The sequence below is a fragment of the Caloenas nicobarica genome, chromosome 26 (assembly GCF_036013445.1).
Source record: "Caloenas nicobarica isolate bCalNic1 chromosome 26, bCalNic1.hap1, whole genome shotgun sequence".
NCBI classification, from domain to species: domain Eukaryota; kingdom Metazoa; phylum Chordata; class Aves; order Columbiformes; family Columbidae; genus Caloenas; species Caloenas nicobarica.
In genome coordinates, this window is record NC_088270.1 from 3697457 (window position 1) to 3720858 (window position 23402).

Sequence of the window (23402 nt, forward strand, 5' to 3'; positions counted from 1 at the left end):
ACGCCTGCTCGGGTTTCCTAAGCTACCAGGTCGTCCTTTCTTGCCGTTCGCTTTTGCTGCAGATTTGGGAGTTTCTCAGCCAGAGGCATCGCAATGAATTGCTGAAAAACCCGCTCTTGCTATTTTCCTGGCAGGGGGATTTGCTCTTACGGATATTTTACAGCATCATGGGTTCGATTCGTGCACACAGGTGCCTTGTTCACCCCCTTCGAGCAACCGGAACGCACAATTTCTGGCTGGAAGCTGGTTTACCCTCTTTTTGCAGCCTGTGGGATATGTTTTCCTTCGCTTTGGTGGCTCTTGGAGCCAATCCCGTGCTGCTAGGAGCCCGTGTTCCTGCTCCTGGCAGCACACATCCATTAACACCGAAAGCAAATTACACCTGCCCTGCACAGCCTTCTTCTCCCCTCCCTGAACTCGGCACCTCCAGAGGGAAAAATCTCTTTACTCCCAGCTTTAAGAAAGCTCTTAAACATTAGCACAAGGACAAGGAGGAGCAAATATCCAGGAATAACCTGGGCTGGAGATCAGGAGAGTCCAGCCATTGGAGGGAGAAGATTTGGGAATGAAGGAGCAAACCAGCATTTCAACATGTACCTGGTGATGCTCATGCGTGGCGGAGCAGCCTGTGGCATCCTACACCATCCAAAAGTGCCTTATAAGAGGAAAAAACACAGATAAAATATAATTATACAAGACTGAGGAGGAGCACTAGTCACGGCATGGGGTGGAGGATCCTGCCATGGATTCACCCTCATAATTTCCCTCTGATGGGACAACACAAATCCATCTCTCTGCCCGCTGGTTCCCGTTGTCTCTGGGGTACCATGGTAGACATGGTGACAGAGAAGCTCCCGCAAGGTTTTTTCTCTCATCTCACTATTCTTAAGTTGTGATGGTTGTGCAGCTATGATTAATTAAGGCTTTTTTCCTACCCAATAATATCCCGAAGTCTTTGGCATTGTTTGAAATCCCAATTATTCAACTCAAACCCAGCCGTGGCAACAAAATGACAAAAAAGAAAGTTGGGGGGAAAAGCTGCAGCCTTGATGAGCCGAAACCCAGGACCCGGCTGTACCGATGCCAGGGGAAGTCATCTAAAATAAATATCACACCTGGTTATAAATAGAGTGGCATGTGTCGCTGTGCCCGTTAATGTGGTGACACGTCCCATGGAGACACGCTAACCCTTTCCCTTCCCCTCCCATGGGACTCTGCCCGGCCACAGCATCATTTTCAAGCCCCATCGGTGGATGGAAATCACCAATATACAGAAAATAAACCACAGCTGCTATTCGACATCAGGCTGTGCCCCAGTTCCAACAGCAGATTGCATTTGTCCCAAGCAAAGATATCCTAATTATCTTGTAATAAGCCCATGCTTATTCTAATGAGATAGCTCCAAAATCTGCGTTGCCATATGCTGAATTTCATCAATCCTTTGTTTCAGAGGACAGCACCGAGTTCCCACTATCTGTGCTTATTATATAGTTAAGCAAAGGAGATGGCATCACCTGTTTTAGCCCTGTTTAGGCTGTATTTCCTCCTGGTAGGCAGCAGAATTATCTATATATACATACATATAGAGAGGAAGTAGATGTTCATAAGCAGCCTGCAAAACAGAGACGATTCCAAATTTCTGGGGAATAATTTTTGCTCCCTGGGTGTTGTCTACTCTGTCATGTAATGGTTTGGTTTAGCATCTTAAAACCCAACTAACCATTTATTTAAGGCTGAATAAGCTACGGAAAAGAGAGATGTAAGATATTGCTCTTGGGATAGAGATAAAATATACCCCGAGAAAAGTGCAAATAGAGACAAATGCAAAGCAGTAAGAGGCAGCAAATCCTTTATTGAAGGGGTAAAGGCAGAGTCACAAACAGACTGTTTTCAAAGTTAAAAACAAATACAAACAAAAGGCTAGAAACAAACAGAAACAGACAGCTAAAAACCGGAAAACGGAATTTTCCCCCTCCTAAAATAAAAGTCCAGAGCCTAATTTTGGCAGGATTTGTTACACAGCTCAGTTGGCAATCGCACCCTGATCTGGGGGGACCAGGGAGGGGGGAGACACCAGTCATGTACCAAAGTGGTTAAAAAATGAGCAGAGATGTCCCCTCTCCGACCCCGCTGCAGGTTTCGGAGTGGGGATGTGGGAGCAGCATGTTAAAACACAGTCAATCTTTTTTTAAATTTTTTTCCTCTCTCTCCTTTCCAGACAGCTACTGTACAAAACCAAACAGAAATTCGTAATAAATACCTAACACAAGAGGCTCAGTACATTGCTACAATCCTTCACTGAAGGGAAACATATATATACACATATATATATATATCCTAGTATATAACCTCTTTGACTTAAATCGGCGTAAAGGCTACATGTTTCTATGGCAAGGCTAGGGCAGGAATCCCACTTAACGTCACCCAGATCCCCCACACCTCAACCGAGCATCGCCGCGGGATCCCCATCCTCCTCCTCGCTGGAAAAGCAGCAGGGTTTGCCCACGACGGGGAGTTTTTGCATTTAGGAAGCTCCAGCTAAGTGACCGCGCAGTGAATATTAAAAGAAAAAAAAAAAACTGGAAGAGACCTTTGGCGTGCATGACTCCTGTGTGATAAATACAGACGTTTACCTTGGCACCCTCCCAGGCTGAAATTTCTGACCCCTCCTAAATGCTGGAGAGGAAACACACGCTGGCCTTGGAGTTAAAACCCTCGCAGCCTCAAAGGGGGAAAAAAAGAAAAAAAAAAAAAACAACCCTGCAAGGCTACATGACTTTAGCATCCAGCTATTTGTTGTAGGGAGAGAGAGAGCGCTTAAATTCCTGGAGATTAATTAGCAGACACAGAACATTGCCCGAAGGTAGGACTGAACAACAGCCCAAACAGCCCTGCATCCAAACTCTGCAGCTGGCCTTTATTTTTTTTCCCTGGGTACCCTCAGTCCTTGGGTGTAGCCCCTGTGGTTTCAACAGGAATCATCTACAGAAGTTAAAAGCTGAGTATCTCGGGTTTTCAAATAAACGGTGGAGGTTCTGGCACAGCTTCAACATTTTGCTGCCAAAAAGGGGAGCCAGGGTACCACAGGGAAGTGACAAGGGACATTGAGAGAGGAGCCTGGAGATACCGAATCTCTTGTCCAGCCATGACAAAACCTTCCCAAATTCCCTTCCTGCTTCGGCCTTGCCAGGCTCGGTTTTACACTGAGATTTGCTCAAGCAAGGCTGGAGCGTGGTGCCAGATCTGAGCATCTTCACGTATCCCGGGCAAGCAGAGGTGAAGAATATGGAGAATAAGGGAGAGGCTCAGCATCTAAAGATCCTGGGCTCATCCCTGCTGCGAGCCAGGTTAGCAAATTATCTCCCAAATTAAAGCAGAGCTGAGAAAATGAGCAGGGAGACCAGAAAAAACACGGGTGGGAGAGGAAACACCGGCACACACAATTGTCTGCTCCAGAGGGGCGACGGGGTATTGCAACAGGCATTTTACAGTCGAAGCACTGCAGAATTAGTAATGAATTAATCCTCACAGCGGCCCTGCAAGCCAGATCAGGTGTAACTAAGCCTTGGTTTTATAGCTGGGGAAATCAAGGCATGGGGGTTGCAGCTGTAGGAATAATTCTGCAGATGCTGGGGATATTTGGAGACAGAAATTATATATAAATACAGCAGAAACTGCTGTGACCATCTCACCCGTCCCCCTGCTGAATGTGTGCCAGGATCCAGCCCTCATTCCCCTTCCCAGCCAAAAAAGCGACTTATCTCCCAGGCTAAACCCACAGCCGATAAAACGCTCCTTGTGCTCAAGGACACTCACGTAGGGAGGGGATGGCAACCCAAAAAAAAGCCTTTTGCTAAGGGAACCTGATTTTATCACCACCCTGGACCTCCTTGACCTGCAGCTGGGACAGGATGATGGCAAAGCCAAGCTCTGCATTTTTTTTCCAGCACCAAACCCCAGCAAACCTTACAAACCGAGTCTGCAACCACATTTAACACCAGCTCTTTGGAAACACCTTACGGATATACTTATTTTTCCCCGCTTAAATTACGACCAGCCAGAAAGAAAAGAAGAAAGCAAGAAAAAAAAAAAAAAAAAAAGATTCCTCCCCGTTTTGCCACCGTTATTCCCCCCTCTGAGGTAGACGCCGATGGGGTGGGGATGAACCGCTGGAGTGGTTATTTATCTGGCGAGCAAACCCACGGTGTCCTCGCTGTCCTGCCTGTCACTGTCCCATCCCAGCTCAGCATTCCTGCAGGACACAGGTGGCGGTGGCTGGCGGTGGCCCCGGCGAGCTGCATTTCTCCGGGGCGGTGATTTGCCCCGTGTAATCGATGCAAGAGGCGTTGCGGGTCCGCACGCCCCCACCGCAAGTTTGGGAGCAAGGGGACCAGGGACCCAAGCGCCAGAGAGGGCAGGGGACATCTCCGCAGGGTTTGATGTCCTCGGGTTTGAGGGCTCTGTCGCAGGCGGAGGAGGTTTGTCCCTCCACGTCCCGGCAATCCACCGTCCGCCTCTGCCAGCCGGAGCCGCACGTCTTGGAGCACTCGGACCAGTCGCCCAGGACCCACTGGGATGTCAGCATTGGCCGGATGATGTTGGCCGACTTCTTCTCTTTGCTTTTCTGCTTGCTGAAAGGGACGTCCTTGGGGATGAAGAAGGTGTACTTGACTTTGGGTGGGAAGATCTCGCTGGCGATGGTCAGCAGCTGGACGGTCAGGGGCTCCGGGAGCTGGTGGAAGCTCTGCAGCCTCTCCAGGGTCGTCATGGAGCCGCTGTATTTCAGGATTGTCCCCTTAATGATGATGTCCTGCTCCATGGCTGAGATGGCAAAGTCTCCGTTCAGCAGGTACTTGCCCTCGAGGGTCCTCAGGGCCAGGTAATTCCCGTCGTGACGGACCCCGCGGTGGCTGCGCTGCTTGATGTCGATGTTGGTCGCCCCGGCGGGGATGGTGACGATGTCGTTGTAGCCGTATCTGCAGGGGGCAAAGAGACACGGTTGTTTTCCTGGGTTTATTAAGAGGAGACCCACACAGGGGACAGCTCTTGGCTCTGAAACCCAGCACGTTCAGGAGCTGAAAGTATTGCAGTCGTGCCAGATGTGCGCTCGGCTGGAAGATTTTGCTGAATTCCATGCAAAAACGAGCTATGCCATCAAATGAACCACCCCACAGTTACCTTGGTGAGAAATTCTCCTTATTCCCTGGTTTGTTTTTGGTTTTTAGCGTGTGAAGCGTTCGGGACTAAAAGCCAGGCTCTGCCCAGCGATGCTGACACTGGTGATGCTGGGCAGGATCATTTTCCACGCATCCCCACGGTTGATGCTGTGGTCAGTAATTAGGTTTAGAGTAATTTGGGAAAAAAAAAAGCGCCTTTGGATCAAAATCTGCTTTCAGTCACCCTGGCCTCCCTACCCCTGATTTTAATGGGATCTCTTCTTGGCTGGAGCCACCACGCTAATCTCTCTTTAGTCAACTGCAAACAATTCATAGGAGAGTGGAAGCCCCATTTCAGCTGGTTCCCTGGAAGGAAACCATTTAGGAAATCTAATTTAACTGTGTGAGTCACCTCGCTGCATGGAATTGGATGCGTTGGGCTTTTGTTAGGATCCTTTCAACAAAAGCCTTAAATTCAGCTCTGGCAAAAGCAACGGAGATCTTGGGTGAGAGAAGCGGCTGCTCAGTGCCCATGTGCCAGGACTGAAATTCACCCCACAAATCCAGGGAAAATTTATTGAACTATATCCTGCATCAGCCCTTGAATACGTGTCCAACACTCACTGTATTGGGGCGAGATGCACATTGTAAACTCCTCGGGGCAGCAGATTTATTTGTAGCGGCATACTGAGCCCATCGCCAGTGTCAGCACCACCTATTATTTTAGGAAATCAAACTCCGGCTTGCATAATACCACCCCAAAATAAACAAGCACCTTACTTGGATCGGTTGAGCGAGCCCGATATTTTCCGGCAAGTGGAGCCGTTGCCGCCGCACACCCCGCACTTGTCCAGCTTTTTGGAGGAGCCGACGACGTGGTCGCAGCCGGCCTTGATGCACTGGCCGTGGACGCAGATGGAGAGGGTATCCGGTCCGCACAGCGTCCCGTCGATCACCTGGGAAAGTGGGGGATGCACAGCAGAAATTAGGGCGTTTGATGTAAAACGAGGTAAAGACAGGCGATTGTCATCACCGGGTATCTTACTTTGGCCTCAAAGACTTTAAATTCGCTCCTCCCCCTGGCTCGGCAGAAGAGCTTGCATCGGTCTCGGGGCGACACTCCCGCGTATTTAGGAACCCACTCCAGGCGATTCCCTTCCAGATCCGTCAAGTTGTAGCTGTTGTACTTCTCGCATTGCTGCTCCCGAAAGCTTTTCCCTGGAAGGGAAGGCAAAACATGACCCAAAAGCCATGGGAAGCAACAAAAGCCACATTCCTTATAGAGATGCAGGGGTGAGCAGAAAGCTATAGCCCCCCGAAAAATAAGAAGATTCAAGGAAGAATGGAGCAATCCCTAGTGATTTCCTGGAGAAACGGGGGTGGGAGGTGAGCGCGCATTTGGGAATCGCATCCGTTTGCTGCGCGGATGCCCGGCTTTGCCAAGCTGGGCTTACCGTCGGGTGGGCACTCGTCGGTGTGGCAGGACTGGTACTTGGCGCGCTGGCCCTCGCAGTAGCGGCCGCCGTGCTGGGGCTTGGGGCTGTCGCAGTGACGGAAGGAGAACTGCACACCGCCGCCGCAGCTCCGCGAGCAGGAGCCCCAGGGGCTCCATGGGCCCCAGCCGCCGTCCACCGCCGGCTGCAAGAAACCAGGAGAAGCTTCTAGATCCATCCCCAAGCCCGTCCATCCCCGGCTGTTTGCTCCCAGGGCAAGCAAAGCTCTGAAATTGAGCTAAAATTCCCTCCAGCTTCTCTCCCCGCATCACCACCCTGATCCAGCAAAGCGCTTCAGCACACATTATTACTGACTTCTACCTTTGCTTAAAGTTAAGCTTGGGTTTAATACAGGGTGTTTCAAAAAAGATGGATGCAATTCCAAACTGAAGTGATTTCAAACTGGGTCCATCTTTTTGAAACAGCCTGTATTTTGCTGTCTGACTCAGAAATCTCTGCTAATTGCCCCGGCAGGGCAAAAAGCGATGATTTAATTGCAGAACTGCGGCTGCTTGCTCTGGTTCAGCCCACACCTCGGCAAAAGGCACGGCGGCATTTATCTGTGAGCTGAGCTTGCCAGTAATAAAGATTAACGAGAGGTGATGTTGAAGGTGAGATATCCAGAAAACCAAACCCAATTGCTAATCCAGGAGATGGCAGGACTGGGGCCAGAGGTTTGGGAAGCCTAAAGGGTCGAGCACCAGCACGTTTGTCCCAAATTTCCCGTTACCTGGGGCTTCAGGGCATCCTGCGGCACGCAGCGGCCATCCCAGCATAGCCCCCCAGCTTTGCAGGGGGTGCCATCGGCCCAGGGCAAGCTGCCATTCTTGGTGTGGCACAGGGGCTCCCCGCTGCCCATCCTGCACCAGAGCTGGGCGCAGATGTCCTCTTCGGTGGTGTTGGGGCAGTGCTGGAAGCCCTTGCCGAAGATTTGCCGGCATTGCTGGTCCAGGCTGTAGAGGGATCCTCGGCCGGGCAGCTCAGCGGGGAGGGAGAGGGGGTCGGCGGGGGCATCGAGCAAGCAGTCACCTGGGGAAGGCAGAGATGTATCAAGGCTTGACGCCATGGGTTGCACCAAGGCTTGACCCAATGGTTGCACCAAGGCTTGACCCAATGGGTACACCAAGGCTTGACCCAATGGGTACACCAAGGCTTGACCCAAGGGTTGCACCAAGGCTTGACACCATGGGTTGCACCAAGGCTTGACACCATGGGTGCACCTAGGCTTGACACCATGGGTGCACCTAGGCTTGACACCATGGGTTGCACCAAGGCTTGACACCATGGGTGCACCAAGGCTTGACACCATGGGTGCACCTAGGCTTGACACCATGGGTTGCACCAAGGCTTGACACCATGGGTGCACCAAGGCTTGACACCATGGGTTGCACCTGGGCACCCCAAATCGGTGTGGTCTGATTTTTCCCCCTCCCCTTCATCCCACACGCCACTTCAGGAAATGCAAAGAGCCTGGGAAATTAAGGAAAAAAGGATGTTTTGAATGCTGAGGCTCCTTACCGTGCCCTCCGTCCAGGAACTCAGTGAGGTACATGGCGCTGCAAGGAGACCAGGGCTGGGTCTTGTTCAGGTGGATGAAGAGAGGGGCCATCATGTGGTGCTTGCCCAGGGGCCCGAAAAGCCGCTCGCAGGTTTTGGAGTCGTCGTGGGGCATGCTGAGCACATGGCCTGGGGAGAAGAGAGCATTGGTGAGCTGCAGCCTCCTGCTCTGCTGCATCTCCAAGTTATCAAGCAATTCCTATTGCTGCAAAAGCTATTTGCTTCCATAAATCAGAAGCCATAAAAAAAACAAGTGCATGCTTGCTCTGTCTCAAAGGTACAGCCTGCTGTATGCGGGGTGAAGAAGTCCAAATTAGGGCTTCAGAACCAACAACTGTGAGAAACTGTCTAGGAAAGTGCATGAACTTGGCAATGAGCTGCTTCCCTTGTCATGTCATATGCACCAACGAGTGTTTCTCATAGTGGGAGTAGAGGGAGTAACTACTCTAGGAGCAGCAAACCAAGGGGGAGAAGCGCTTGGTCCCACGCCTTAGCTCATCACATCAGGCAAAGGCACCAAGTCATACCAACTCAGGGATTTCTAAGAATGTTTTATGGTGCAAACCAGCTTCTGCTGGTGCCAGAAGCTTCTCGGTGCCGCCCAAGGCTTGGCAGGTGGTACCCAGCCCGGAGATGCTGCATCCCTTCCCATGCCAGACTGAAAAAAAGGCAGAAATTCCCTGGGGAAGGGATGCGTTACCCAGTTCGTGAGCCAGCGTGTAGGCTGCCTGCAGGCCCTCATCCTCGATCACCGAGCAGCTTTTGTTGCGGTCGCACATGGTGCCGATGTCCGCTACCCCCAGCGTGTCACAGCTCTGGTGTCCGCAAAAATCCTGTTTGTGACCAGCACCAGGAAGGGTGAGTGAAGAGATCCCACATTTAGCAGCCCCAACATCTCTGAGCAGAGGTGCACCCCAAATGCAACCACCTCCCCTCCCCAATTGCTTTGCTCCAAGTTCCATTCTTTGCATGGTTGGGGCATCCCCCCTCTCCAGGAACATCTCCACCTCTTTTTACCACCCGGATCATCCCCTTCGGACCTGTCTGGTCAGCAGGATGGCAGTGTCGTAGTGCTCGGGGTGCCGGTCACTGGGGGGGTTGAACTTTTGCTGCCAGCTGCAGAAGTTGCGCAGGGTGAGCCCCCCGTTGTCGGACACCTCCGGCCCCGCCGCCGCCTCGTCCACCACCAGCACCTTCACCACCACCAGGTTGATGGAGTTCTTCAGGCTGGGGTGCTTGTAGATGCGAGCTGCCATGGACATCAGGGTCAGGACGTGGTTCTGAGGGGCAAAGCAAAGCCTGGGTAAAACCTTTGCCATGAGGGTCTTTTTTTTTTTTTTTTGTTAGGAAAAGAGAAATCTACCTCATTTATGAAGCCTACCACATCCCGGTTGATGGGCCACGCACTGATTTTTCTGTACATGGTGCTTTATACCTTGTGCCGGAGGGAAGGATGGGCAGGACATCCCGCCCCTGCATCCCCCTCTCCAGCCACTGTGTCTCACCTGCCACGAACCCTTTGCACCCAAAAACCCCTCAGGGAAAACCTCACGTGTCCAGGCGAGTGCTCCTGAATATTCCCAAAGCATTAACCCTGCCCTCGGGCAGGAACAGCCTCATGCGCAACATCTCACTGGTGCAAAACCAGCCTCGCATCGCTGCAAAACTCTTGCTCAGCAGGGTTGGAACCCAAAGTCCCGGGTGACAAACCAGGACCAAAGCACTTTGACAGCCAAGACTTCATCCAGCAGCATCCCCTGCTCAGGCAACCGGGATGACCAGAGATTACTTAATATGTCAAACGCGCCAGCGATGTTTAGGCTGATGTAAACATCTTATCGCAGCATCGAAATTCCTCTTCTGCTTGGCACCCGTTCACGGCCCCGGAGTCAGGAGAAAAAAATGCAGCCATTACACAATATAGTATTGGGAAAGAGAAAGTGGCTTCTCCCCCCGCTGCCAGACAAATTATACCCCACAGTCTCACTTTAATGCCACGGTCTAATTAAACTGGAAGGTGGAAGCCCTCTCCTAGGGCTGAATTTCACCCAAAATACATGTGTGGAGCTGGCTCTGCACACTCATTCATCGCAATGCTGTGATAATATGTACAAAGTGCCATTTTCTTAGCAAACGAGGGAGATGTTTAGGGAGATACCTCCTAACAGCGACCAGAGCCGCTCACCCAGGGCGGCTGTGGCTATTTTAAATTATTCTGCCACATTTCATCCCGTCGCTGGCAGCTCCCTGTAAACAGATGTTTCGCTTCAGCAAGACAGATCCCAAGTCCTCCCCAGCTCATTATCCAAGGGCAGGCCCCAGCAAGGGCGATGGGAGCGCTGAATAGACGGGTTTATTTAGACTGGCCAGATCTCTGCGACATGACTCACGCCCCAGCCCAAAGCATCCAACAAATGTCACGGGGAAGTCACCACCGAGGCAAGAAACCTGGGCGAGATCCCCATGAGCGGCTACTCTTACCCCGTGGGGAAAGTCCATTGGGAACCTTCCTAAAAAATACCACAAAGCCTTCCTAAAATCATACACATGAAGACCTAGAAGGATGCTCTATGCTGGAGCTGCGCGCGATGGGACCATCCATCATTTCCAAGGGAGTAAATCCTGCTCCATCCTTTTCTAACCCATTACAGGTTTCTCTCCATCCTGGTAGTTAACTCAGAGGACCAGTCCCCATCACGAACACCCCCCAGGACAGCAACCCTCCCATCCTCAGGGTTACAACCAGCCAAGAAACTCTTTCGGCAGCAGGAACGGAGGGATTCAGAAAACATCCATCCGCCTTCCCTGTGTCTGGAAAGCAAAGACGGAAAGTGAACCGAACAAACAGCTATTTAGCAGAGATTAAAAGGTTGAATTCACTTGTTCCACCATCTGGTGTCTATTTATACCCATCCATGGAGCGTGCGGGAGTCAGTTGGGGTTTCGGATGGACCCTGACTGCTCCGGGGAGAGGAACGATCCACCTGCGCTGCCTTGGCTCGGCCACGGGTTCGGAGATGGGGCCAAAAGCAAATTACAGGATTCCCAGGGCTCATGAGAAGCTGGCTGAGTGCTTTATGGCCAAAAAATAGCTGTGGACGAGTTGAATCCTGCTTGTCCCGTCCTCCCAGTGCCTTTGCAACCAGGCTCTGGCTGGACAAGCCACCCAGGAGGGAACGCCGGGTTTCCTTCCCAGCGTCGAGGCTGAGGATGTAGGTATCGGGATGAGACGTGCCAGCAGCAAAATGGAAAAAATAGCTATAAATCAGAGCATGGGGAACCAAAGGGGCTGTTTTTAACCCGGTAACATTGAAGGATTTAGCTTTCTGATACCGGCTCTTGCAAGATCTCTGCTTACGCTGTCTGTCGTGGGAACCGCTCGGAAGCTGGAGTCTGCAGAGATTCCCTTTTTTTTTTTTTTTTTAATTATTATTTTTAGGGGGAGAAACTGCTCTTACACAGACACTGACTATTACTGTGATATGCACATAATGATCTAATATCGACGGACCCACCCAGTGCAGAAGGATGGCAGGGAGCGTCCGTGCAACACCCCGGCGTGACTCGCCTCCCTCTGACACACACACACACACACAAAAAGAAATGCTGAGATTTCTGGAGTGAGGACAGATGGAAGGAAGAAAACATGCGGTCAGATGCAAGGGCTGCCCAGCTTTTAAAAAACAACCGGTAAAAACATATCCCAGCCTGTCTCTCTCCCCCAAAAGCGATGTCTGTGCGCTGGCCCCCCGGCTTGGACAGCCCCTGCAACCACTCTGCAGGCTGAAGCCCAAGCCAAAAATTTCCTTGCAAAAAACGCGGGTTTCAGCTGAGGGAAACAGGGGACAAGCTGGAGGAGAGGGGGACACCTTGCCAGCCTGGCTGCCCTCCTGCCTTCCCAGGTCTCTGCCCCATCTCTTTTCTACTTGCCACACAATTTTTCCTCCCCCTCTTCGCTGGATTTTTGGGGCTGACCTGCAAAAGAAGCCACTACCCCTTTTCAAGGCAGGGGAAACTGAGGCACAAATAGGACTGCCAGCACCTCTTGGCAGGCACAGATGGATATAAATCAAAACTCCATCCAGAAAGCATCCAGGGGCAGGAGAGCTGCAGTTCACAGTTGTCCTGGGCTGTTTCGGTCCCTTCACACTGCGCCTTTCATACCGAAGCCCTTTGGGATGCAATCAGGAAGGGCTGGCTCCTTTTGTCGAGGGATTAAGCAAATTCCCCCACTTAAACTGGAAAATACCCTAAAGCCAGCCGAGGAGCCAGACGTGAGGGGACCTGAGGCTCCAGGGTGGCTTTGGCTTTACCCCCAAGGTCACCTTGTGGTTGATCCCCGTGTTGGGGAGGTGGCAGGGGGACCCCAGCAGAGCCCCGTGCCACACACTCCAGCACCCATCTGGCCTTAGAGGGACGGGATTGCACCAACACTCCTTAAAACCTCATAAATCTGCCTGGAAAAACCGCGAGGAATCCCAGCTGAATCAGACCGATCTGATGTCACCCTGGTCCTCGGTCGTTGCCAGCTCTTGGAGTCGGGGATCGCAGATTCCTCGCTCGCAAGAGGGAGAGAAAAGGGGATCGCAGCCATGGTGTTTGCAGAGGAAAGCTTGGAAATGCATCCCATCTGCACCCGGGAGACCAGAGAAATCCCACCACAGGAATCTCATTCCGCTGCCAACTGGCTGGGGATGCTGCGGGCGGTTTGTGCAACTGCCTGTTGCTTTAGGTGTCTGGGCAAACGTCCCCCGAGACTTGCGGAGCATCTCTGCAAGTGCAGCTGCAGGTGCTCAGCCCAAACACCCTTTTCTTCTGCACAACGGATGGATTAGCCCCTCTGCTGTCTCCTGCCTTAGTTTCCCATCCTCAAAACCCCACTTAATTCTGCTAGCGATGCTCACTGTCCTTTTATTTTCAGGCATTTTGGGTCCTCTGCAGGAAAAATGCAAAGAATAACTTATGCATCCAGCCTGGGGCCTCGCATCCAGGTGGCTCCTCCTAATCACTGCAGGTCTCATCCTGCCAAATCCCCCTCACAAGTGTTCTTGCTCAGCACCTAATGCCCCCCCAAAAACCCCAACTCCTGCAAGCATCAAGCCAGAAGAATGATTAAACCCCTAAATTTCAATGTTTGGTTCTGCTCTCACTTCATCATTTCACCCTGGTTTACATGAGTATTGATAGAGGTGGAATTAAGCTCTTGTTGTCTAAATTAGGTTAACAGCTGAGCTGTAACGGCTTGGATTGATTAGAAATAAATCATTAATAGCATTTTCCTAATAACAGCATGACATTGATTATAACTTGCAACGCTTGAACACATCTTATGGTGACTATCTTCTACTTGAGCTGTTACAGCTTATGCAAGAAAATAACTGGGAAAACAAACAATGCTTGTGACCTTTAATAAATATTTGGTAATTAAAGTGTGGTTATGGGAAGAAAAGTCACTACGTAAACACGATTTTTTTCTGACTCAACATTTCTGCTCCCTGGGTATTTCCTAGCCAGATCTCACCAGCACAAGCAAGCCATCACTATTTTTTGGTATTTAGGTATTTAGGAAGAAGCGAGATGGCTATTTGGTCTCCTGAATTAGCAGCAACCTTGCTTCTCCCTGCATTTTATTTGCTGAGAACAAAAGACACAGAAACACAGCAGGTGGTTGGGGTTTTTTGTCACGTTTTGTTTTTTACTGACATACTAGAGCTGGTTGGAGTGTTGTCCCAAACACTTAAATACACTAATGCTCTGTTCATCCAAAATGAGATCTTTAAAGGGTTCATTCCCATCAAGAAATACTCCGAGAGGTGAGGCAAAGATATTTCTCTTGGGGACAAGGAGGAAGCAGACTGGAAACTCCCTGATAACTGAGGGAGCTGTCACAGACCCACCAGGCAGCATCACCCTCTCCCAGGGCTCTACCAGCGAGTTACAGCCCCTTGGGGAGAGCAATTCCCACCACCATTTATATGTCATTGGTCAAAAATTCAGGTTACCCCATTGCAAACTCTGTTTTTGGCCGCTGTGAGCTCTTGGGGGGGGATTGTCTCCAAGTGCAGCATCCATCACACCTTGACCCTCTGCTACCTGTTCCTGCCAGCCTGGTTTGGTGACATGCAAGCAAAACTAAGCAAGGGATGAAACCCGAGTGATGCTAGGCAGCTGAAATCAGCTGGAGATCTGAGGTTTAGTATTTTTCAAGGTCCAGCCCTGCCCGAGGAGGGCTGGAATTAAAACGCTGCTTTATTAGCAGTGGAGAAGCTGGATGAAGCCCCCAGGGGAAGGCTAAAGTGGGCAGAAACGGCAAAGCCAGGCTGCCAAAGCGCAGCTCTTGCTTTCAGCTGCTCGACTGCTCCCTGCTGAGCTCCAGCTTCACGGATTCCTCGAACAGCCCTGCAGCCAAACAACCCAGTGCAGAGGAGCAGCAGCTCCGGTGCACCGTCGTCTCTTGCAAAGAGCCGCATGCGCTGCAAACCATGCAAACCTGAATTTGGACCCCAGGGCCCAAGCAACCCATCGCTGTTGGGTGCATGGCCATGCCTGCTTGGGTGGGGAGCTGAAAAATAACTCCATGCCAATGAAAGCGGCTGGACAACAGCCCTGGAGATGGATGTGGGGGGCCGAGAGGCCAGGACCTTCCCCACTGGGGTCTCTGCAAAGCCTGGCCAAGGGCACGATCTCTGCAGCTGGACCTTGTTGAAGGAAGGGGAAGAGTTTCTGGTGGTGGTGGCTGAGGGAAAGAGCTGCTTGTGCATCTGCTCAGCTGCTAACAGGTGGCTCAGGAGTGGGACCGCGCATTACTCAGCCTCTTCTTTATTTACTATCTGGCCCGAGCTCCCGTCCGGAAGGGAGTTAAGCCCATCGCTTTGCAGCACGGCTCTTTCCCTGTAGCAAGAAAGGCATTAACCCACTCTGTCCCTCATCTCTGGGGACACTGGACTGATGTGACACTCCGGTGTCCAACCCGTGCAGACACAGGCTCCCTGGGATGGATGCTGGTTATGGGAATGGGTCCCCAAACACTGCCTGAACCCCCAAAGATTAACCTTGCAGCCTTTTTCCCTGGGATTTACAGCCCCTACACAGCAAGGGACAGAGCCGAGGTTCCCCACAATGTCCCCAGTTCTCTACTTGCGCACCCAAGGTGGTCTCTGTGCGGGACGGATGGCCATGGGGGACCCCAGCAGCGGCAGAACCAGCGGTTTGGGGGCGCAGGGGGTGGAACAGGAGGAGGTAGAGATGGGGACAGAAGGCGATGGAGGGATGCAGGGGGGCAGAGGATGGAGAGGATGGAAGGATGGAGGGGATGGAAGGATGGAGGGGATGGAAGGATGGAGGGGATGGAAGGATGGAGGGGATGGAGATGGAGAGAACCCTTACCTCCACATCCTCTCCGTAGAACCGCACCATGGAAGCATCAGCCACCAGCAGCGTCTCCACGTACCGCGCCTGGGACACGAAGCGCTTGGCCCTGCGGAGCGGCTCCCCGGGGCCGGTACCGGGCGCGGCGGGGGGGCCCGGCGGGGCGGCGCGGCGCCGGAGGCGGTGCGGGCGGCCCCAGGGCGGGCCGGGCCACGGGTGATGCCCCAGCGGCTGCAGCTCGTAAGCCGCCCCGTCGAGAAGAAAAGCGCCTCGGAAGCCGCTCCCCCCGCAGCGGCTGAGCACGGCGGGGGCATCGGGGCTCCCCTCGACGGCTCCCGAATAGAAGCAGCCCCGGCGGGCTGCGCTCCGTCCCGCTACCCGGCGACCCCCCAAGCGCTGGAAGCGGAGGCGAGGGGCCAAAAAAGCGTTGTCGGGGCGGAGGCGAAGGACGACGGCGCGGCCGAAGGCTGCGAGCCGCAGGGCCAGCTGCCCCGACGGGGCGGGCAGGCGGGCGGGCAGCACCGCTTGTGCCTCCGGTGGCGGCGGGAGAGCCCAGGCGTGGCAGAGCAGGAGCAGGTGGAGCGGAGCCCGGCCCCCCAGCAGCGCCCGCCGCCCCATCGCCCGGCCCCGCCACCCGCCGGGCTCCCGGCCGCTCCCCCGCAGCCTCCGCCGAACCCGCTGTATTTATACTTTCTTTCCCCCCCGGCTTTGACATAAGAGGTTTATTTTTGATCTCTTGCTGTTCCCCCACTCCCCTCCCCTGCCAAGCCAGAGCCTTGGGGGAGGAGGAGAAGTGAAAGAGAAAAAAAAAAAAAAAAAGCAGCAGCAGAGGGAAAAAAAAAAAAACCCCACCACGCACACACACACTTAAAAAAAAAAAAAAATACACAACCAACCCACTTTTGGATGCGATTTGAGGCCAATCAGGCGCCGGGAGCCCCGCCTGCCTCCAAGTGTCAACTCCAGCCTGTGACTCTCGCAGCATTAACCCCTTCAGCCCGGCCCCTGCGGGCCCGATCCTGCCCAGGCCAGCAGCTCGGGGAGATGGTCCTGCACCCACATCCCTCCCCACCACGGGCGAAATCAGCCCAGGGAGCTGATTCTTCTCCCATTCCCCCCCCGGCATCCCTTGGCTGCTGGGAAGCCAGCTGGAGAGCATCTCATTCCAGCCTGCGAGGCAGAAGGTGCCTCGGGGGGTTTTGCCCGCGGTTCCCATGTCCTTTGCTTCACCAGGGACAGAAAGGGCTTTGGGTCCCAGGGAAAGCTCCAACAGTGACAAAGACAAGGAGGTTTCCATGCCCTGAACGAACAGCTGGGTCCACATGGGGTTTCCTCCAGCTGGAATAAGGCAATGGGCTAAATCGGACTTGTGGAAAATACCTGGGAGAATAAAACAATGCAGCCAGCTCCTCCTGTTGCCTTTTTTTTGGGAAGGGGGGTGGGAGTTGTTGTGTGACTACATTTAAAACCCAGATCTCTCTCTTTCAGACTGATTTTTTCTTCCAACACCCATTCCCTTGCAGTGAGTGAAAATCCTCCAGAAGTACAAAAGTCTCCGGCTGTAAAACCAGGTAGTTGCCGCCATGTGCTCAGCGGTGGCGAACATCAGGAGATGGACAGAAACACGCTGTCCCTGGCTGGGAACCCGCTCCGCACCGGGGAACAACCAGCTGTAATGGAGAAAGGGAAATTAATCCCTGTATATTACTCCTTCATTCCCCTTAAGGCCTCCTTCCCTGTTAGTTCATGAGATTCCTGGCCTCTGGAGCACCCTTTGTGTGGCACTGAGATATCCCCGGATGTTCTTGCCGCAGGTTGGGGCTGGTGGGTCCTATTTTGCTCCTTGCCTTGATTTTCTAAACCTTTTTCAGGGAGTAACACATGCTCAGGACCAGGCTTGTGCTCTTTTAACATTGCTGTGGATGCAAGCCCAAGGACCAGCTCCTCTACATTGTCGTTTGTTTTTTTACCCTTAGCTTAATCCTGAAAAGATCTGAAAAGGTGAAAAATCTAAGGATTCCTGGCAAACCAGAATCTGGCCACAAGACGCAGGGTTAAAAGCTGCTCTCCCTTTATGTGAGGATGTATTTACATCTGCCTCTCTATTATTATCTCCACTTAAAAGCCACATCCCTACCTATATAGTAAACACAGAGCCCTGGCTCTAAATAGCAACGCTGCCCCAGGGCCAAGGCTCTGATTACTTCTTCTTTTTAAAGTGTGGGTTTCGTGACCGTAGGAGTGGAGGAAATAATAAAAAAACCACCCCCAGGCATGGTGTAGGACATCTCTCCAGGGCTGCGTGCGGAATGTGCTCCCTTGACACTCAGTACCTTGGCAGGAGAAGCCAAAAGTGCCCCTCATTGTGCTCCCTACACCCCAAATCCCACCAAAAGTGTCAGCACAGGCTTGTATCTCACCGGGCTTTGCTTTACCATGGGTTTGGTAGGCAAGGAGAGGTGGTGTCCCCGCTCTGAACTGGGACAGGTGAGGCTGCAGGCGACACGTCTCGCTGACAGGATGCAATTTATTCCCCGGCTTTCCTGCATCTTTGATCTCGGAGGACATGCCCGCATCTTAGCTCGGAGGCACCACTGGTTTTCATCAGCTGCTCGCTCTGCAAACAGTAGCTGGAATTTCTCATAGCCTCGCTAGGCTCGCTACAAACCAGCTCAAAACACGACAGGAGATGCACAAACCTCACCTGGCTGCCCCTCTGCATCTCCTCCCAGCAGAGGATGAAGCACCCCAAGAATTTTTTGGGGGGGTTCCTGCTTCTTAACTCTTTGCCACCGAGCCTTGCCTGCAGCTCCCATTTCTATGGGGCTGTCTGAGCATGTGAAAGCCATTAACTCCCAAGTCACTGTGATTTAAAGGCCCTTTTGATCAAACCCTCCGCATGCCTCCAGCTCTGCAAAACCAGGCACTTCCCTCCTGCAGCCTTTTTTTTTCTTGTTTCCCCCAATTTGCAGCACCAGGCTGGTGTTATAGGTATTCCTCTGTTTGTTTTGCTCTCAGCCCAGTGAAAAACACAAATCAAAACAAACTAAAACACATTTGTAAGGATTATTTCATCGACAAAACAGCTAAAAAAAAAAAAATCTCAAAAAAAAAAATCAACCACTAGATGTCAGTGCCGGCCTGTGCTGCATGGTGGGAAACACTAAATCCATCCCTGCAGCAGCAAGGGGAGGGTGAAGTGGTCCTGCAGCCAGCACAAAACCCATCTGATGTCAAAAATAAGCAATTCCATTAGTTTTCCTTTTAAAGTGAGCAGGTGGGATGAAATAGCTCCCAGAAAATAAACCCCAGTTTTAGATCAGGGCTTTGGTCTTGTGTCAAGTTATCCCAAATGAAACCATCTTAGCTGCAAAGGCTGGGTAGTGAGAGTCACAGAAATGTTGGTTTGATTTAAGGTTTGTATGAGAAAGGGGGATTTGGGGTTGATTTAGAATGAGAATTAAGCAGCAAAATGTGCCATCCTATATAGAGCTGTAATTGCTCCACAGCCACAAGAGGGCCCCCCTGCCTTACAAGTGGTGGTTATTTCGTGTTTGGGGCCTCAAACCCCGTAAAATAAAACTGGTTTTGCCTTCCCCTTAGTGCGATTTTTGACATTAGTGCAATATTTGACCCCAGCCCATCCATAAAGACCGTGCACTAACAAGGCAGGAGGTTTGGCAGCTGTGAGAGTGATGCTGGGGAAAGCCATAATTCCTACCGGGTCCTTTAAAGGCAGGGAAATCAGATATTATCATTATTGTTATTGTTGTTGTTGTTGTTATTATTATTACTATTATTATTACTATTATTATTATTTATTATTACTTAGGAAAGGGCAGGGACAGCCAGGCTGGGTTTTGGTTTATCAGCTGATGATCCCACCTCCAAAAGCTGTTGGTGCCATAGATGTCCCATAAAATGGGTACAGCGAGAGCAAAGCACAGCAGCTGTGATTTGATTTGATTTAATTTGACTTAAAAGGATTCCAGCTCGGATTTCTAAACCACCTTAAGGCACCTAAATATTTACTCTTTTTTTTCCCCCCCCCCCCACAATCGCGTTTTGATTTGTAATGCAATGCATCGCATTCAATTACATTTCATACCTTGGTTTGCAGAGCAAGAAAGTGTCACCAGAGGGCAACCTTGCTCCGGGTGGCTTTGGAGCTCCAGCTGCAGGTGTGCTGGAAGGGAAGCAGGTTTACGGCTTTCCAAAAACCAAGAGCTATTATAAATCCTATTTCCAGCACTTCAGCCTCTTCCCAGGCTTTGCTCTCCCTGGGGAGCTGCTTCTCCATTTCCCAGCTGGGTTTTTAGGCTTGCAAGGTGTCCTGAGATTAGCACATCAGTAATAAAAGCCTCCAAGGGTCACCTGGTTCTTCCACAAACCTCTTGCAAAGTTGTGTCTGACCTGGGGTTAAAAACCTCCAAATTTAAGAGACCTCCAAGGTGGCTCTAGGGCTGCTTCTCCTATGAACCAGCCCATAAACAGCATTAAATAAATACGGCAAGTTATGATGAAAATACTCTTCTCTAGGAAAAAAACCCCACATACGAATCCCCTTTTCTCCCTATTCCACTCCCGTGTGGTTTATGGGCTGACAAAAATAAATGAACTTCATAACGATTTGCCTGAGTGACGAGCATCCTCGGCAGCTGCCTTGTGACTCTCCATCACCCCAGGTTTATTCCAGATGTGCATCATTTTGACAAAATTTCAGGCTTACCCAGACCTGTAGCTTTACCCTTTTGTGAGCTTGGTGTCCTTACACATCTTGGGTTTATGTATTTCTAACACGAGCGTCGTGTAAAGCTAATTCATCAAGGATGTGCCCCATCTCAGGCAGGTGGGTACAATAAAGAGCTGTGTAGTCCTGGGTCGTAAATCTTCCAGCTGAAGGTGTGTGTCTGAACAATAAGAAACACATGATACTGTTTTTTGGGTATATGTGGGACCTTCATCTGTCTTCTCTAAATTTCCACGTACTGTTTTAGAGCATCTTGGAAAAAAACCTGCTTTTATTTTCCTTTAAAGTGGAGAGAGCCTTAAATACCAAGCAGAATGTGAAGACAGAGGGAAATTCTGGATGATTTCTGGGCATGTGAACTACCAGCAATGCCGGGACCTGCAAAATTGGCTGGAAAAAACAAGCTTTATGTATTTTTCAGCATACCTTGGTATTCCCATATCGGAGCCTTGCCAGATGCCAGAGGTGACATTATGTGTTGGGACCATGCAGGAAGGCAGCAGAGATGCTCCTGCTCCAGGATGATTTGATGGGTTTTTTTGTTGTGTTGTACATAGGTGTGTGCTTGAAGGTGTTTAAAGCAGAAATCCTCTTCTCTCATGGGGCTGAAGTGCTGCTGCCACCCCTGTTGCACAGAAGTGCAAGAGCTGCATGGGAAACGCAAGGCAGAGCATCCTCCCCATCTCCAGCCGCTATTATCTGAGCCAGGATAAATCTAATTAAATTCGGCATCTCTCTGGACCGAGGATGGGGCAGGTTTTAGGTTACAAAGACCTCCACGTGCTCAGGTTTCTTGTGTATCTCTCCCTCAATGACCCTATCTAGACGCAGCCAGATTTTTTTTTATTTTCTCCAAGCCTTTCTTTCCTGGAAAGCCGCCGAACGACTCGCTTTGACTCATCTTGGGTCCCTGGAGAGGATCCTCCTTCCTGCCCATGTGGTGGGGAGCTGGGAGAGCACAGCCTGAACTTTTGGGTGAGAGCCCAGGCCTCCGATCTGCCAACCTTCCAGCCCAAGACAAGGGAATGCCTCGCAACGCCGGCTTTTCCCTGCCCGCAACCTTCCCATTTCTATCTTTGGCCCGGAGATCAGGATGGCTTATCTAAAACTATTTCTTTTGTGAACTGGAACATCCAGGAGATACAAGAAGGTTTTTCCTTAAAGTGTTTTCTAGGCAAAAATCAAAGCTGAATTTACCTTATATACCGTATTATCCACAGCTGTTTGGTGAGGTCCAAAGGCATCTTCCATCTCCATTCCCTCCTTACCATCTGCTCACCTATATCCAGCTCATCTCCATGAAATCCAAGCAAACTACAGGGTGTGAGGAGCAGCCAGGTCCAGCCCCCAGCACCTGGAAAGATGCTCAGAGACCAAGTTGTTGTTTTCAACCAGCTTCTTCAAGCAAATATGAAGTGCTGTGGGGTGCAAACAACTGCTGGGAGGTCCCCAGAGAAGGGACCTGTTTGCTCTCTCCTGGCCCTGGATGTCCCCTGTGGTGGCTGATCACTGTAATCTGTCCCTTTGTGTTGGCAGAAGACAAAACAGAGATATATCCCCATGCCCACCCTGCTCGGAGAGGGACGTGCTGCCAAGATAGAAGCTCCCCGAGCAGACGCCACAACCCGAGGGCTTTGTCTGGGTCCTCTCTGGTGACAGGGACTGGGAAAAATCACACCATGCCCTTGAGCTAGAGGAAAATTAAAATAAAAATGTGCCGCCCTTCTTGTCTGGAGTGCTACGAGACATGCCAGAGCTGCCCGTAAAGGGCGAACCCTAAGGGCAATATATGTTCCATATACTCAGCAGCTTTTCTACTCACCGCGGGCAGGAAAATGAAGGCAGGAGGTGATTTGGCTTGCAAACAAAGCTCTGTCTTTGGGTAGGTGACGCCCACCTGTTCAGAGAGACAGTGAGAACAGGGGAGGCTGTGGGACCCGACCCTTCAACCCCAAAGATGCTGGCACACCGTTAACATCACGGGATGGAGCAAGTCCAGCTAAAACCCCGTGTCTGGTGGGATGGAGCAGTTCTTGGCTCAGGCAGATCCAAAACACTCGCATTTTCTGCCTGCCCTTCCCCATCAGGAGGCAATCAGATGTTCTCCAGGCTGGAGGGAAAGTCCTTGCCAGTTCAGTTGGACTCATCCTCTGCTGCTGGAGGAGATCTACCAGATGGTGGGACTGGAGTTCCTGGGGCAGCAATGACTAACCCTGGCTTGATGACCTTGGGGCTGGGGTACCTGGAACTAAGATGCTGTTATGGTGCACATAGGGACCTTCGTTCTGCTCCCTTTCCCATCCAAAACCCAAATGGAGCAGAGGTGGGGAAGGGAGGAAGCACAACAGCCTCCCCGTCTTGATCAGGAACCTGGCACAGCTTCAAAAATAAGCTTCGCTCCCAAAATGTCCCCAGGAGCCACGGGCTCAGCTGGATGCTGGTGCTGTGAGGTGGCACCTCTGGGACCATGTGCCACCCCGGATGCTGCTCTGGTCTCTGGGATAAGCTCATCCTGTTGAACAGGGCTGTTCTGTGGGAAGAAGTTCCCTCCCAGCACCCCGAGATGCTCAAGGCTGTGTCCTTTTCCCCTTGTACCTCCACTCCCCGTGCTGCCCCTTCTCTCTTTGTGGTCCTGTTGACATCCTCGGACACATTGCACTTTGGCCTGCAGACAAAAATCTCTGATTCACTGAGCCCACAGCGCAGTCAGATGATTATTCTGGGTCACAAGTTCAGCTGCAAGGCACACGACTGAGCAAACCACGGCATGGGACGCGCTGGCACCGAAACCAACCAGGCTGCAGGCTGTGGGCTCTTAAGCAACAGTCTTGGCTTATATTTCGTATATGCACAATTTCTTAAGCTGTGCTTGCAGCCTTTGTTGATGCTTGAAATCACATCAAAACAAGCCTAGCTATAAGAAGGCCTTAATTTTACCATTAAACCAAGCTGGAGCGCTGGGAAGGAGTGTGGGCTGTGAGGACACGCAGGACTTGGGTGCTCAGTGGTAGCTTGGCATTAACTGAAATATCCACCCTTTTATCTGCAGGGGAAAAAGATCCATTGGGCACCTTCCTG

The 23402-nt window shown here is 51.5% G+C and overlaps 1 protein-coding gene across 1 annotated transcript; it reads right to left on the reverse strand.

Annotated features, from left to right (window-relative positions):
- Positions 1-1843: 1843 nt before the first annotated feature.
- ADAMTS8 (ADAM metallopeptidase with thrombospondin type 1 motif 8) lies at positions 1844-16289 on the reverse strand. The gene is given in 10 exon segments (XM_065652099.1): positions 1844-4976; positions 5937-6112; positions 6202-6374; positions 6611-6794; positions 7380-7678; positions 8168-8335; positions 8907-9039; positions 9247-9486; positions 15593-16226; positions 16228-16289. Coding segments are annotated over 10 exon segments (2802 nt in total). The 3' UTR covers positions 1844-4243.
- Between the last annotated feature and the right edge of the window lie 7113 nt (positions 16290-23402).